The 13980-nt window shown below is 54.4% G+C and overlaps 1 protein-coding gene across 1 annotated transcript in view; it reads right to left on the bottom strand.

Annotated features, from left to right (window-relative positions):
• The window catches only part of BACE2 (beta-secretase 2), a 92540-nt gene extending 78884 nt beyond the window's left edge, over positions 1 to 13656 (bottom strand). The window contains exon 1 of the mRNA XM_086676009.1: positions 12964 to 13656. Coding sequence (XP_086532135.1) covers positions 12964 to 13254 — 291 coding nt within the window. The 5' untranslated portion in view covers positions 13255 to 13656. The remainder of the gene's footprint in view (positions 1 to 12963) is intronic.
• Between the last annotated feature and the right edge of the window lie 324 nt (positions 13657 to 13980).

Raw genomic sequence — 13980 nt, 5'->3', positions numbered from 1 at the left:
CCCCTGCTCCTGCTCTGTCCCTCTCTCTCTCTGTCAAAAATAAACAAACATTCAAAGAAAGAAAAACAAAGAATCACAAACCACAGCTGCAACAGCATCCGTGTGGAAGGCAAGGTGACACTGCACGTTGTGGAGGGATACTGTCTGTCCGGCTGGAGGGGCCAGAACTGCTGGGTCTGTATTCACTCCTGGGGTGGGGGGGGGGGGGGGGGGGGGGTGGGGGTGGGCAGAGGGGACCTGAGGTGGGGCCGGCCCCCAAGCAGCCACAGGAAATGTGTGCCGCTGACTGGGAGCCCCACGCACGGCACTGGCAGAGCTGGGGTGGAGCGTGAGGCTGAGATTTGAGGCTGGGCAGGCCCCGGCCTCCCTGGAGGCCTGAACACAAACACTAGGATGTTTCACTTGTCCGGCCAGCGGCATGGCTCACAAACCCAGGACAGCGAGGCTGGTGTTCACAGAAAACCCAGGACTGGGATGAACAGGTCCCCTAGTGAGTGAGCCAGCGAGGCACCAGCTCAGAGGTGGAGGGGAAGGTGGGGATGGTCTCCGCCCTCTATAAAGAGCCCAGCAGGGGGGCGCCTGGGTGGCGCAGTCGGTTGACCGTCCGACTTCAGCCGGGTCACGATCTCGCGGTCCGGGAGTTCGAGCCCCGCGTCGGGCTCTGGGCTGATGGCTCAGAGCCTGGAGCCTGTTTCCGATTCTGTGTCTCCCTGTCTCTCTGCCCCTCCCCCGTTCATGCTCTGTCTCTCTCTGTCCCAAAAATAAATAAACGTTGAAAAAAAAAAAATTAAAAAAAAAAAAGAGCCCAGCAGGAGGCCTGCAACCCCACCCACCCAAGGACCACCAGTCTCTCCCATCTGGGTGGGGCAGATGGGGTCACAGAAACTACCAGGTCCCGTGCAGGGGTAAGGAGCCAAAATGCACATATGTCTACAGATTTTAGGGCGACAGAACATATCTTAGGTATTTCTGAAATGAGCATACATTCAAGGACTGGTGTCAGACAGGGTGCCTGGGTGGCTCAGTGGAGCCCGACTCTTGATTTCAGCTCGGGTCATGAGCTCACAGTTTGTGGGTTCGAGCCCCGCGTCGGGCTCTGCACTGGCAGCGCGAAGCCTGCTTGGGATTCTCTCTCTGCCCCTCCCCTGCTTGCCTGCCTCCCCCACCCCTCAAAATAAATAAATAAACTTAAAAAAAAAAAAAGGAAAAAAGAATTGGTGTTGGGGCACCTGGGTGGGTGGCTCAGTTGGTTAAGAGTCTGACTTCAGCTCAGGTCATGATCTCACCGTTCACGAGTTCAAGCCCCGCATCAGGCCCTGTACTGAAAAGCTCAGAGCCTGGAGCCTGCTTTGGAATCTGTGTCTTCCTCTCTCTCTGCCCCGTCTCTGCTCGAGCTCTGTCTCTGTCTTTCAAAAATGAATAAACGTTAAAAAAATTTTTTTTAATTGGTGTTATATACACTATAAGCGCACAGCTGGGATGATAAATCCTTAGGCTTCCGTAAGCTTGTGGATTTCACGAGAGTGTCAGGGTGTCTGGGACCTGACCCTGTCCTGTATCCCTTGCTTCACTGCCTTCAGACATCGCAAGGCACCTGGCATGCAAAAGTGTTGGAAGTCTCGGGTTCAGAGCACTCGACCTTCAAAGGAGGTTTTGTGGTTGTTTTTAACCTCAAAACATCATCTCCCTTTGCCCTCCCCCCCCCCCCCCACCAAGCATTCTCCCTTGCTCAGTGCCCACACATCACATCCTCCTCTTCTGGAAAAAAGTTCAAAGTACGCGTCTCAATGAGAAGCACACTCTGGACTGACTCACAGAGGCTTCCGTGAGTTAGATTCTAGAGCGCTTTAGGAAGTTAGGATTTTAAAGCAGCGTTTCCAAACTGCTTTGTGAAAGGCCGAAATGATGCCCTCAAGTACATTCAGTGACGGAACGTATTCCTTCTTTCCTTGCCCAGATATAAGCCTAACTGGTGCCAGCCACAGCTCCAGCGGGAGGGCTGCAGCGGCCGCAGCAAACCCCATGCTGAGCCAACTGTTCCGTGTATCTGACCCTCAAAGCCCCAAGTGCGCGGCCCCTGTGACCGCCTGGTGGCCTTCTCTAACCAGCTGTAGGACCACAAATGCCAAAGGTTAGCCATTGGTTCGCCCACTCTGGAGCAGCCTTGGGCACACACCTGCAGGAGCAGGGGTGGGGTGGGGGGAGGGGGACCCCTAGTCCATTGGGCATCCTCTCAGAGACCCTCAGGGGGCTCGTGTACCGCTGCCCACACCTGCAACCTCTCCCCGCACGCTCCCCTTCCCTTCTCCCCTCCCCCACCCTCTACACATGAATCCCGGGATCACCTGCCAAATACAGCACCCATCCACACGCTTAGCTCCTTCTGTCCCTGGGGAACCTGACCGAAGGCACTGTTAGAAAACAAGCAACGGTCGTCTGGCGTCCCACCTCCCTTGGGCACACTGAGCGTCATTTTCCTTTCTTTTTTTAATTTTGTTTTCTAAGTTTTATTTATTTATTTTGAGGGAGAGCATACAAGTAGGGGAGGGGCGGAGGGAGGGAGAGAGAGGGAGGAGAGGGGGGGATCCCAAGCAGGCTCTGTGCTGTCAGCGCAGAGCCAGACGCGGGGCTCCCCACGAACCGTGAGATCATGACCTGCGCTGAAATCAAGAGTCGGATGCGTAACTGACCAAGCCACCGAGGCGCCCCCGTAATTTTCTTTTTTAATTCAGAAATTCCTGGCTAACCATGGTTAGCTCGCCCCACCCACTCTTCACTCCCTACGCTCGCGCGCGCGCGCGCGCGCACACACACACACGCACGCATACACACACACACACACACACACTGCCTCTCTAAGGACTCTGTTCTAATAAAATCTAACCCCAAAGCGCAATTTTAAAATAGAGGAAAGATGGGGGTGCCTGGGTGGCTCAGTCGATTAAGTGCCGGACTTCGGCTCAGGTCATGATCTCACAGTTCGTGGGTTCGAGCCCCGCGTCAGGCTCTGACAGCTCGGAGCCTGGAGTCTGCTTCGGATTCTGTGTGTCCCTCTCTCTCTGCCCCACCCCCACTCATGCTCTGTTGGTCTCTCTCTCAAAAATAAACCAACATTAAAAAAATTAAAAAAAGAAAATAGAGGAAAGATGAGCTACTCCCAAGGCCGATGCATCCGTCGGCAGCACCCAGGGCCCACGTGCATTCGCTGTCCAGTGCACAGCCCTTGCCTTTGCCTGCCTGGCCTCACCTGGTTCCCTCCACGTCTTCCCACGCTGCTGGCCGCAGCCAAACTGCACTCCCCCCCCCCCCGCCCCACCCGAAGAACAGGGCCTGGCACACAGTAGTCACTCAATAAATGTGCCCAAGGAGGAGACCCGCAGTGCTGGAACAAGACAGGGCTTTGAAGATCAGGGGAGGTCCACAGGCGTCACGAGCAGCCACTGCTGGCTCGTGCCCACGGCAGATGCTTCTCGAGGGCATTCTCCCCTCACTGCTCCCAGGCCGGCACGGGTGGCAGGCCGAGTTACCAAGATTTCTCACCCTTGGCATCGGTGACAGTTCAGACCAGACCATCATCTGCCATGGGGAGCCGTCCCGTGCCTTCCTTGCAGGATGTTCAACAGCGTCCCTGGCTTCCACCGGATGCCAGTGGCACCACCCAAGTTGTAACAACCAAAAAACATCTCAAGACCGTGCCCAATGTCCCCGAGAAGGCACAACATCCTGGGAGAGAAAACCTCTGGGTTAGACCTATTTGCTGCCGGTGTAAAAGCTCTCTTCCCACCCCCACTGGAGAGGGGCTGGGAAGCACAGAAACCAGCACCACCATATTCCCTTTCCACTTTAGCAAAAATAACCACCGTCCCACTAAAGGGAGGGACAGCAAAACAAAATCAGTGGCTGGAACCATTTCTAATAACTTCTGACTTGCCCCGCGTCTTACAGAGCAAGCTTTCTAGAACACGTGTATCAGTGAGAAGTCTGGCCTCCCCAGACTGCCCGATCCACAAGCCCAACAGTTAGGGCTGATCGGCAACGAGGCAGCCACAGGATGGGAGAGGAAGCCTTGAAACAGACATCAGCCCAACCAGGAAACCGGATGTCTGCTGCACCCAGGAACTGAAAAAGGAGCGCTTGTATTTACACACTTTTTAATTTCCATTTTGTTTTCCTACTAACTCATTTTTATCGCTTTACAAATTATTGCCCCGTGACAGACTGAAAAGTTAAAAAGGACACCGTCAGCACTCGTGCCGTGAGAGCACGGTCCCTGGAGAAAACGTTCTCCTCGTTTCCAACCTGCCAAACACAAAGAAGCTTCTGGAAGGCAGTCTGCTTGAGGTTGCTGAACCCGCAGAGGAGACACTGACCAAATAACATTTAGGAAGATGGAAAAAGCTACTCACGCCAGGTTCCACGCAGACAACCACCACGCAGAGGAGAATCTGGCCTCTGTCCTGCTCGCAAACAGCGTCCCCGGGCTGGGGCCGAGTGCCTGCTTAAGGGGACCAGGGGAACAGGGCAAAATGCAGAGGACTCACCCAGTACACCGGGGCTGGGTCCTGGGAAACTACTTCGACCCAGCCCTACCAGGCACTCTTAGTCCCTCCCCGCCAGCTGTGACCTGTGACCCGTGCCCTCCCCTCCCCCCAGGGTGCGGAGCCAGATTCTGCATTTTAACAGATGCCCGGGTGACTGCACACAGCTGAATATTAGAGCTTTCGCGAGCGCTCAGAACTAAAACAGATTGTAAACGCTGCGTGTTAGAGCCTCTGAAGGGATCTCAAGTCACCGGGTCGAATTTACAGATGAAGAAACTGAGGCTCTGAGAGGTTCTCCCACACCAGCACTTGGCAAGCAGCACCTCTACGGTCAGCACCCAAACACCTGCTTCCCAATGACTGCACAGCTCTGCCGGCTCCCCAGGGGCCTGTCTGGCTGGAAAAAGCTTATGGTTTCCGGGCGCGGCCTGATGTAGCGGAAAGGGCTCTGGATGCCCACGGAGGCTTCTGGAATCCACACTTACCTTCCCCGAGGAGCTTGTCTTCTCACCAGGGTCCTGGCTGTCCTAACCTCTCTGCTCCCGGGAAAACTTTTTGATTCAGTACCTTCCCCCGTTTTCCTGCACGGCACCACTTTCTGAGGGCCTGGCTTGTGGGCTGACTTTTTGTTTGTTTCTGGGGTGGGTTGCGGGGCTGGCAAACTGAAGCAGTCCCCCCACATACCGCCAATAAGGCCACTTATTCAGTGCGCCTGCGCTTTGGAGGCGCTCCTGGCACTGGGGAGCGCGAGCCTGGCCTTAGCGAAGCCAGGTATAAATCGTGGTGCTGGAAGGAGAGAAGTTTCCCACCGCCCTTTACGGCTCCCTGGAATGATGAAGCTGGCCCAGGGCAGCACCGCTTTACTCTTCAGACAGTGCTCTCTATCTTCCTAAAACGGCAGTGCTGAGATTGTGTATTATCAGGTACAGGTATATGACGTGCCATATAATAAAGATCCCAAAACGTCCAACCTGTGACCGGTGCTGGCTGGTGTGCACGAACTCATAAACAAACCTCCTAGTTGAGTGTCTTGAATGTGGTTACACCAGCAAGCCAGGAGCATTTTGTCCTCTTTGGGGATCCCAGGGGCGAAAAAAGCTACCAAATAGCAATGGGCAAAAAAAAATAAAATAAAATAAATAATAAATAAATAAATAATCAAATCTTCCGTTTGGGCCAGAAGAGGACAAAGGGCCCCCAAGGGGTGGCCAATCCAGCCACGCATCACACACCAGTTCTCCACGGCTCAGGAAAGGAGCTCAGAATACGGGCACACACCCTTACACTCTACCTGCAAATACGCACACACGACGTCACAGAAGCTAAGCGGGGCCATCCACCTGCCTCACAGCCATTCTGCTTCCAGGTAGTATCCACGGTCACTAGTATACGATGAGCCCCGCTGTCAACATCGAACCCAGGCTGGGCAAGCAGAACAGAGTGAGCGGAGGAATCCACGGCATACGGCAATGGAGCCAAGTGTTTGAGTAGAGGCCTCACTGCTGGTCATACAAGGAGGCTCTTGGGTTGGAGACAGAAGTGCCCATCGTTGTGAGAAGGGAGAGGATTCACTGTTAGAAATACCAAGGGACACCTGGGTGGCTCAGTCGGTTAAGCACCTTCTGACTCTTGATTTCTGCTCGGGTCATGATCTCACGGTTTGTGAGTTGAAGCCCCGCATTGGGTTTAGCACTGACAGTGTAGAACCTGCTTGGGATTCTCTCTCTCTCACTCTCTGCCCCTTGCCCAGTCTCTCTCTTATCTCTCTGTCTAAATAAATAAACTTAAAAAAATTTTTTAAAGAAATACCAAATAAATGCCGTGCTGTCTAAATAGTAGGTTTATAACCTATTGGAAATATGTACAACCCCCCCCCCCACAATGGAGTCCCAAACCCTTAGACATTTCACTTCCTGGTTCTTCTTCCCTTCTCTGTCTCATGGGCTTATTTTCGGGGGCTTTGCAATGAGCATGCACCAAAGAACAAAGGGAGGAGGGACTGAAAGTCTCTGTGTCACCTCAAGGAATGTACGTTTGTTCCAACCAGACCACTTTTGGCTTTCGGTGGGCATAGGCGACTTCCCGGTAAGGCTGTAACCCCCGTAGTGCTCAGCCAAGGAGGAACCAGGGGGAGGGACTCACTTCTGTAGTGCTCAGCCAATGAGGAACCAGGGGAGGGACTTGCACGCGAGGAGATAAATTGTCTGCTGTAACTGCCCTGAGTGTGCCTGTCCGTCAGACACCTGCTCTTGCAAGAATGTTGATTAAAGCCTCGCTTCACTGTGCTTGAGTCTCCGCATCCCTCCTCTGATTGGGTCGGTGGGCTTATTTCTAACATCATCACAATGGACGCACCAGCTACTCCTGCTGCACTCTGCCCGGGGCTGGGGCAAAAGTCAGCGCCCACCAACCCCCACCCTCAGCCTAGGTGGACCCCGAAACCCGGGCCAAAGGCTTGACCTGCTCATACCGTGTCTGTGATATAAAATAAACCCAAGGGCTGCCAGGCACCACAGGGAAGGGAAAAAGCCACCACCTTGAAACTCCTGTCCTCGGGTTCAACACAGCATGGACTACCACCGTGGAGAAATCACTCATCTCGCGAGCTAACCTTAAACCTCCCCTTTTCAAGTTTTAGTTAGGAGACGCCAGCAATCATTCCAGGAAGAAGCAGGAAGCCCAAAGGAGGTTAAGCTCACCTATCTGCAACAAAGGAAGTCAGAAGTTGAGACAGGGCTAGATATGACAGATAGGAGTACTACAAGTGAAAGGTGTGTATTCTGTATCAGATATGTTCAATAAAGAAGGGTGACAGATGCCTTATAGTCTTTAAAAGATGAAATACAAGCTTTCAAGCCTTTTACATCTTTGTTGTTCCCAACATGAGTATTTCTTAGTCATAGGTATTTAAAATACCAGTGATCCGAGCTTACACAAATGGACTTTGCTCAAGTTAGGCAATGATTCTGGCAACTCGAGAATTTGTGCAACGTGACAAGAAATGTTTAAAAAACATGTTGAGTCCTGGGGCACCTGGGTGGCTCAGTCAGTTGGGCCTCAGACTTCGGCTCAGGTCATGATCTCACAGCTCATGAGTTTGAGTCCCGCGTCGGGCTCTGTGCTGGCAGCTCAGAGCCCGGAGTCTGCTTCGGATTCTGTGTCTCCCTCTCTCTCTGCCCCTTCCCCGCTTACACTCTGTCTCTCTCTCAAAAATAAATGAACACTTAAAAATAAATAAATACATAAAAAAAAAATTATTGGCAACTGAAACATGGGATAGAATGAAAGAAAATACACAGAAGGACAACCTCAGAATGAACTTCTGGATTAAAACTCGTGTCCCACTGGGGCGCCTGGGTGGCTCAGTCGATTTCCCCCACAAAAATTATGTAGAAATCCTAACCCCTGGCGCCTGTCTTTACAGATGTGAAGAAACTAAGATGAGGTCAGACCGGATCAGGGTGAACCCTAATGCAATGACCGGTGTCATTCTAAGAAGCAGCAAATTTGGACACAGAGACATACACGGCGGGGGATTTCCTGTGAAGACAGAGGCAGAGGCTGGCTGCTGGGGGAGGCAGGAGAGGGAACGGGATCCTGGCGACACCTTGATTCCGGATGGCCGCCCTCCAGAGCAGTGAGCAAATGTATTTCTGCTGTTTAAAGTCACCTAGTTTGCGGCCATTTGTCACAGCAGCTGCAGAAAACTAAGAACTCAAAAGATCGCCAACCGATAAGAGCAGGGCAGCCCAGGGCGGCCGATCGCCTGTCCTCGGTCACGAGTGTGTGATGCCACGGCGTCCTGGAGGCTCCCCGCAAAACCCAGGTCATCCACGGGTAAATTAAAATGGGTATTTTTTTGAAAGTCCAGATGCAAAAGAGGGGTAGTGGCCCGGAGAGCTGGGCAGACCCCACGGATCGATACCCCAGCTGGGCCTCTCACCAGTGGGACCACGGACAGATTGCTGGGCCTCTCGGGATCTCGCTCTCTCCATCTGAAAACTACTAAGTCAAGTCACTTACCCGCCCTTCGCAGGGCTGTTTGCAGGATTAGAGGAGGTGACCTGTGCAAAATGCTTAGCGTGGGGCCCAACATCCAGCGAGCCTGAAATAAAGGTTAGCTATTAATATTAACGGTTGCTAGCGACTTCTCAGACGGTCCCTCTAAGGTGCTTTGCGCAGATGTCTCGGCCTGGCCTTTCCATCTTCCGCAGGAGGACTTGGATCTTAATTCTTTCTCTAGAGCTTAGGAGCTGGCGCCTTCCACTCACAGAAGCTGGTGGGAACCTAGCCTTGACTTTCTTGTTCTTTTAACCCCAGACACGTCATTGTCCGTAATATTTACCATCTCATTGTGTTCCAGCAAATGTATTCTCGGGGGACGCCGGGGCGGCTCAGTGGGTTAAGCGTCCGACTCTTCATTTCGGCTCAGGTCATGATCTCCCGGTTTGTGGGTTTGAGCCCCGTGTCAGGCTCTACGCTGACAGCTCAGAGCCTGAGCTCAGAGCCTGCTTGGATTTCTGTCTCTCTCTCTCTCTTTGCCCTATTCTCTGCACGCACGAACACATGCTCTCTCTCTCTCTCTCTCTCCGTCTCTCTAAAAAATAGATAAACATTAAAAAAAACAACAACACTTATTCTCGGTGCCCTGTTTCCAGCCTTGCCTGCAGTGAGGCTTAATGTAATTCAGGGACACTGGACTGCTTGTTCCAAAAAAGACAAACTCCTAAACTGCATATCCTTGGCACATATTTTCAATCCAAAGTCTTCCAAACAATTGTGTACTAAGAAGTGATAAGCCAACATGCCGTGATTAAAATGGGAGTCCCCAAAATAATTTTGTAGCTCTTTACATTCGAATGGTTAAGTATGAAGATCGTATTTCTGTCTGTTTCATCCCTATTGGTGGAGAGAGGACAGAACAATCCTTCAACAGAAACCCCGAGGCCTTTTGAGGCCATTACCAGGTACAGAGCTGCAGACCCCCTAGCATTTCCAGTGGGTTTATCGTGTCAGCATGGAAGCCTTTTTTTGGTTTGTTTAAATAATGGAAATTGCTATAATTATCATTTTAGCATGCCATTATTGTTATTAATACGACCAAACCGTATGGTTCAAGCAGAGGCGGGTTCTCTACTGTTCGAACGAGGTCACATGATGGTATCCAACACCTGGCCCGCATCCCCATGCCCACGTGGTCCTGCTCTCCCACGGGCTTCGGGGCAGATGCCCGTGATGTCTTGAAGAGTATCAGGCAGAACGACAGACCCCCCCAGTTCTTGATTAAGGCATGCGGGGACCGAGCACGTGTGCGCGTGTCCAACAGTTGGCTCTTCCTTGGGAGAGCAGGGACCTGCGTGGCTCTGGTTCCTGTTGACCTGTGGCTCTCCCCCAGGCACACCTGGGTCCAACTCTTCATCATGTCGCCCCTGAAGGAAGGGAAAGGACGAAGGGGCCGCAGGGGTTGGAGTCCCTCTTTGGTCACGTTATTAAGTCCCTGACACCTTGGGGTTTAAGGTCCAGGGACCTCTGGCTGGACAGAGAGGGTACCTGGAGGCCAAATTTTTCTTTTTAAAGGGAAACGGAGGGGTGCCTGGGTGCCTCTGTCTGTTGAGCGTCTGGCTCTTGCTTTTTCGGCTCAGGTCAGGATCTCACAGTTTGTGAGTTGGGCTCTGTGCTGTCAGCCCAGATTCTCTCTCTCTCCCTCCCTCTTTGCCCCTCCCCTGCTCTCTCTCAAAAATAAACAAACTTGAAAAAGGGAAAAGTAAAATAAAGGAGGCGGGAAGGAAAGGGAGCAGGTAGGCAGGGGCCCAGTGGTTCAGAACTCGGCTTCTGGACTCCAGCCACCTGGGCCCGATTTCTGGCTCTCTTTCTTGTCCCGTCCCCTGGGCCAGCCATTCAACCTCCTCAGGTTTGTTGCCCCATCCCCTAAATGGGTATCAGAACTGGGAGGTGGTTGTGAGAACCCCCAAGGAGAGCACCCGTGAGACACGCAGCAGGCTGCTTGCCACGAGGGGAGCCCTCCGAACGATCTGCGACTGTTACTTCTCCAAAAATTCTTGGTTATTTAATGCTTGAATTTACAATTTCATTTTTCTCTCCACCTAAGCAAGTTTTATTTTAGGCTTAGGAGGATCAGCAGAGAATAAATGCATAACTCTTGGCCATTAATAGAGCAGGAAACCTCACTCCAAGTTCAGAAGTCACCCCAGGGCCTGCTGCAAACACCCTGCTGGTGGCCAGAGACATTTCGGGAGGAGACAGGGAAGAAATGAATCCCAGTGCACTTGTCACTAACACCTATAGTAGGCATTTGGGAAGATCGTACACACGGATGTTGCTATAAAACAGCTTATTACTAAATCAGGCCAAGAAGGAGGAACAGAATATTTCATTCCCCGTCAAATGTAAAAATTAAATCTGGATTGTTAAAAACAGCCTTCCCTGGAAACATGCTAATCTTTAACTGAGACATAACCTTGAATGAACTACTTCCTTGGCCAAGGTAAGGATACAAACACGAAGCATTCAATACATTCCTGTTATTTAAACCTCATCATTTTAAAGTAAAGGTCACCGGGGCGCCTGGCTGGCTCAGCCTACAGAGCATGCGACTCTTGACCTCGGGGTTGTGAGTGCAAGGCTCACGTTGGACCCAGAGCTTACTTAAAAAAATAATAAAATAAAGGAAAGGTCACTGCATTAATTAATAAAGAAAAGCTATCATTTATGAAAGTTTTTGTTGTGAGAGCCCCAGAGAAAGCTTTTTTTTTTTTTTAAGCTTTTCTTGAGACTTTTTTTTCTCCCCCATCCCCCTTCTCTCTGGCCGGAGGCAGACTTCAAACCCCCTTTTATCACAGCACCCAAACGGCCCTCATCTTTACTTCAGTACAAAGAATTCCTTTCCACTCAAAAAATTAACAGGAGCTCTTGCCCTCAAGGCACACATTCCCAAGAGGAGAGTCATTTCCGGTCCCAAAACATCATCCTTAGGCCACAAAAGAGGTTGATCGTCAATATCTTGTGAAATCTTGGGAAGGCAGAAAAGTACAAAGTTCCCACTACCAGCTGGAGTATTCACGTGGTGGCTTTGACCAGCACCAGCCTCCGCGGTCAAGTTAAGCTTCCTCAGCTGACTCCTTCCCCCTCCTCCCTCCCCACCATCCACCCCGGGAGCCACCACTTAGATGAAAGGCAAAAAGCAGAGTCAAAGTTTTGAGCTGAACACATTTCTGAAGGGTTTTGTTTTTTTTTTAAACTAATTAAGCAAGTATAGAAGTTATTCTGCAGAGTTTCTTTTTTTAAAAGAATTAGCATGGCGCATCTTTCCTCTTCAGAAAAGTCTTGAATAATTTAATTAGAATTACACCCAAGTCATGAGTATGTTCTATTTATGGGGGAATCATAGCTGAATTAAAACCCAAATGACAACGTTAAAAATAAAAATAAAGTATCTTGAGACTGTACTCAATTGATAAGAAAAACCTGACTTCACATCACACTTGGATTAGGTAATGTGTTAGGAGGAGGAGAGCCAACTCGACTCCTGAAATTTTCCTGTTCTTCAGATTACCGAGCCTGGGGCCACTGGGTTCTCGTTACAAAAAAAAAAAAAAAAAAAAAAAAAAAGTGCTAATAAATGAAAATCAGATTAAGAGAAAAAGAATGCCGCTTGGTTTTATTTTTATTTTGTCCTCGGGAGGCCACTCGGTCCCCGGCAGCCTGGCTCAGCCCCTGTTTGCTCCGCAGGCGCCCGACTGCGTTTTCATACATTCGGCAGCCACGTGTGCGGACGCCGGGCTCGGTGCAGAGAGGCTGGGCGGCCGGACCGGCGAGAGCACGCCGACGAGCCAACTCCGGGAGAGGGACGCGGCCACGCGGCCCCCTCCGCCGGGCGCACGCACACATCCTTCTCCCCCAGCGCTGCGCCGCCGGGGCCGGCCACGGGCTCCCGTGGCCATGAGACAGCATGGGGGTGGGGGGATCGTGAGCAGCAGAAGAGGAACCCGAAGTGAGCCCCTTGGCGGCCTCGGCATCGCGCCCGAGGCCCACGGCGCCGGCTCCCCGCTCGCCAGGAGGGCTGCCCCTTAGAGGCGCTCGCCGCCCGGCGGCTCGGAGCGGAGGACGCACAAGTTCTGAAACACTCGCGCACGCCCTCGGCAGCGCCCCGGGGCAGGACGCCCGGGCGCCCCGCGTCCCCAGGGCGCGCGCCCCGCTCCCGGCCCGGCGGGGGCCCCTCGGCGTCCCGCCCCGCCCCCCAGCTCTGCCCTGCCGGCGTGCGGTCGGGGGCGACGCTAAACCGCGCGCGGGCACCGCCGGGCGCCCCCCGCCCCACCCCCCCACGGGCCCCCCGGGAAACCCGCGGCTGCAGCCTGGGGGACCGCAGGGGCGGTGGGGAGCGGGCGAGCGCCCACCAACCTACCTTCTGCGGGGGGGTCCCGATCAGCATCTCCAGGTAGTAGCCGCGGCCGGAGTCCCCCTGCAGGTTGTCCACCATGGCCAAGAAGTTGGCCGCGCCGCCGGCGGGCTCCAGGGCGAGCGCCAGGCCGTCGGCTCCGGGCGCGGCGCGGGGCGCGGCGGGGGTCCCGGGCCCGGGGGTGGGCGCGGCCACGCGGAGGGGCAGCGTGAGGGGTGCGGGGGCCGGCGCCGGGGCTGCGCGCAGGAGCCAGTGGGCCAGCAGCGGCAGCAGCAGCGCCCGGGCCTGCGCGCCCATGCCCGCGGCGGGGCCCGGGGGGCGCGCGCGGCCCGGCCCGTCCCGTCCGGCGGTGGCGGCGGCGGCGGCGGCTCGGAGGTTCGGCGCGGGGCTGCGGGCAGGGCCGGGCGCGCACGGGGCGGGCGGGCGGCGGCGGCGGCGGCGGCGGCGGCGGCTGGGAGGAGCACCGCGGGAGGAGGACTGCAGGAGCGGGAGGAGGCGCCGGAGCCGGAGCCGCCCCAGCCCGCGCCGCCAACTTGAGCAAGTTGGTCGCCGCTGCCCCCTCTGGCGGGCGGCGGCTGCCCCGCAGGGGCCGGGCCCCTCCCCCGCGGCCAAGGTCACGGCGGAGCGCGGGGTCCGCTGGAGCGCCCCGGGCGCGCCCCGCCCGCCCTCGCTCGTCTCGGGCCGCGCCTCTTCCCCGGGAAACTCGAGTCCCGAATTTCCTCGGAACGCGCCCCGCTGCTACGGCCAACGGATGTGACGAGGCTCATCTGATACCAGGGGGAAAGTTTCGGGAACCCTTAAAGGGGCAGCAAGGGCCTGAACTGGCCCCGGGACCCCGCGCGCGAGGGGGCCCCGCAGGGGCGGGGGGGGGTGAGTGGAGGGTCAGAGAGGAGAGTGGGGAATCGTCAAAGAGCCGCGAGCGTCACCAGGAGTCAGCGCCTCCCCTCGCCAAGTTCCTCCCCGCCGCACTTCAGCCGGCGGAGTCTGGCTGCCTCTCTGGGCATTTTCCGTGCGCTGAACACC

The sequence above is a fragment of the Puma concolor genome, chromosome C2 (genome assembly GCF_028749965.1).
Source record: "Puma concolor isolate L17-30 chromosome C2, mPumCon1.1.hap2, whole genome shotgun sequence".
Classification (NCBI taxonomy): domain Eukaryota; kingdom Metazoa; phylum Chordata; class Mammalia; order Carnivora; family Felidae; genus Puma; species Puma concolor.
This window is presented reverse-complemented; position numbering and strand designations above follow the sequence as displayed.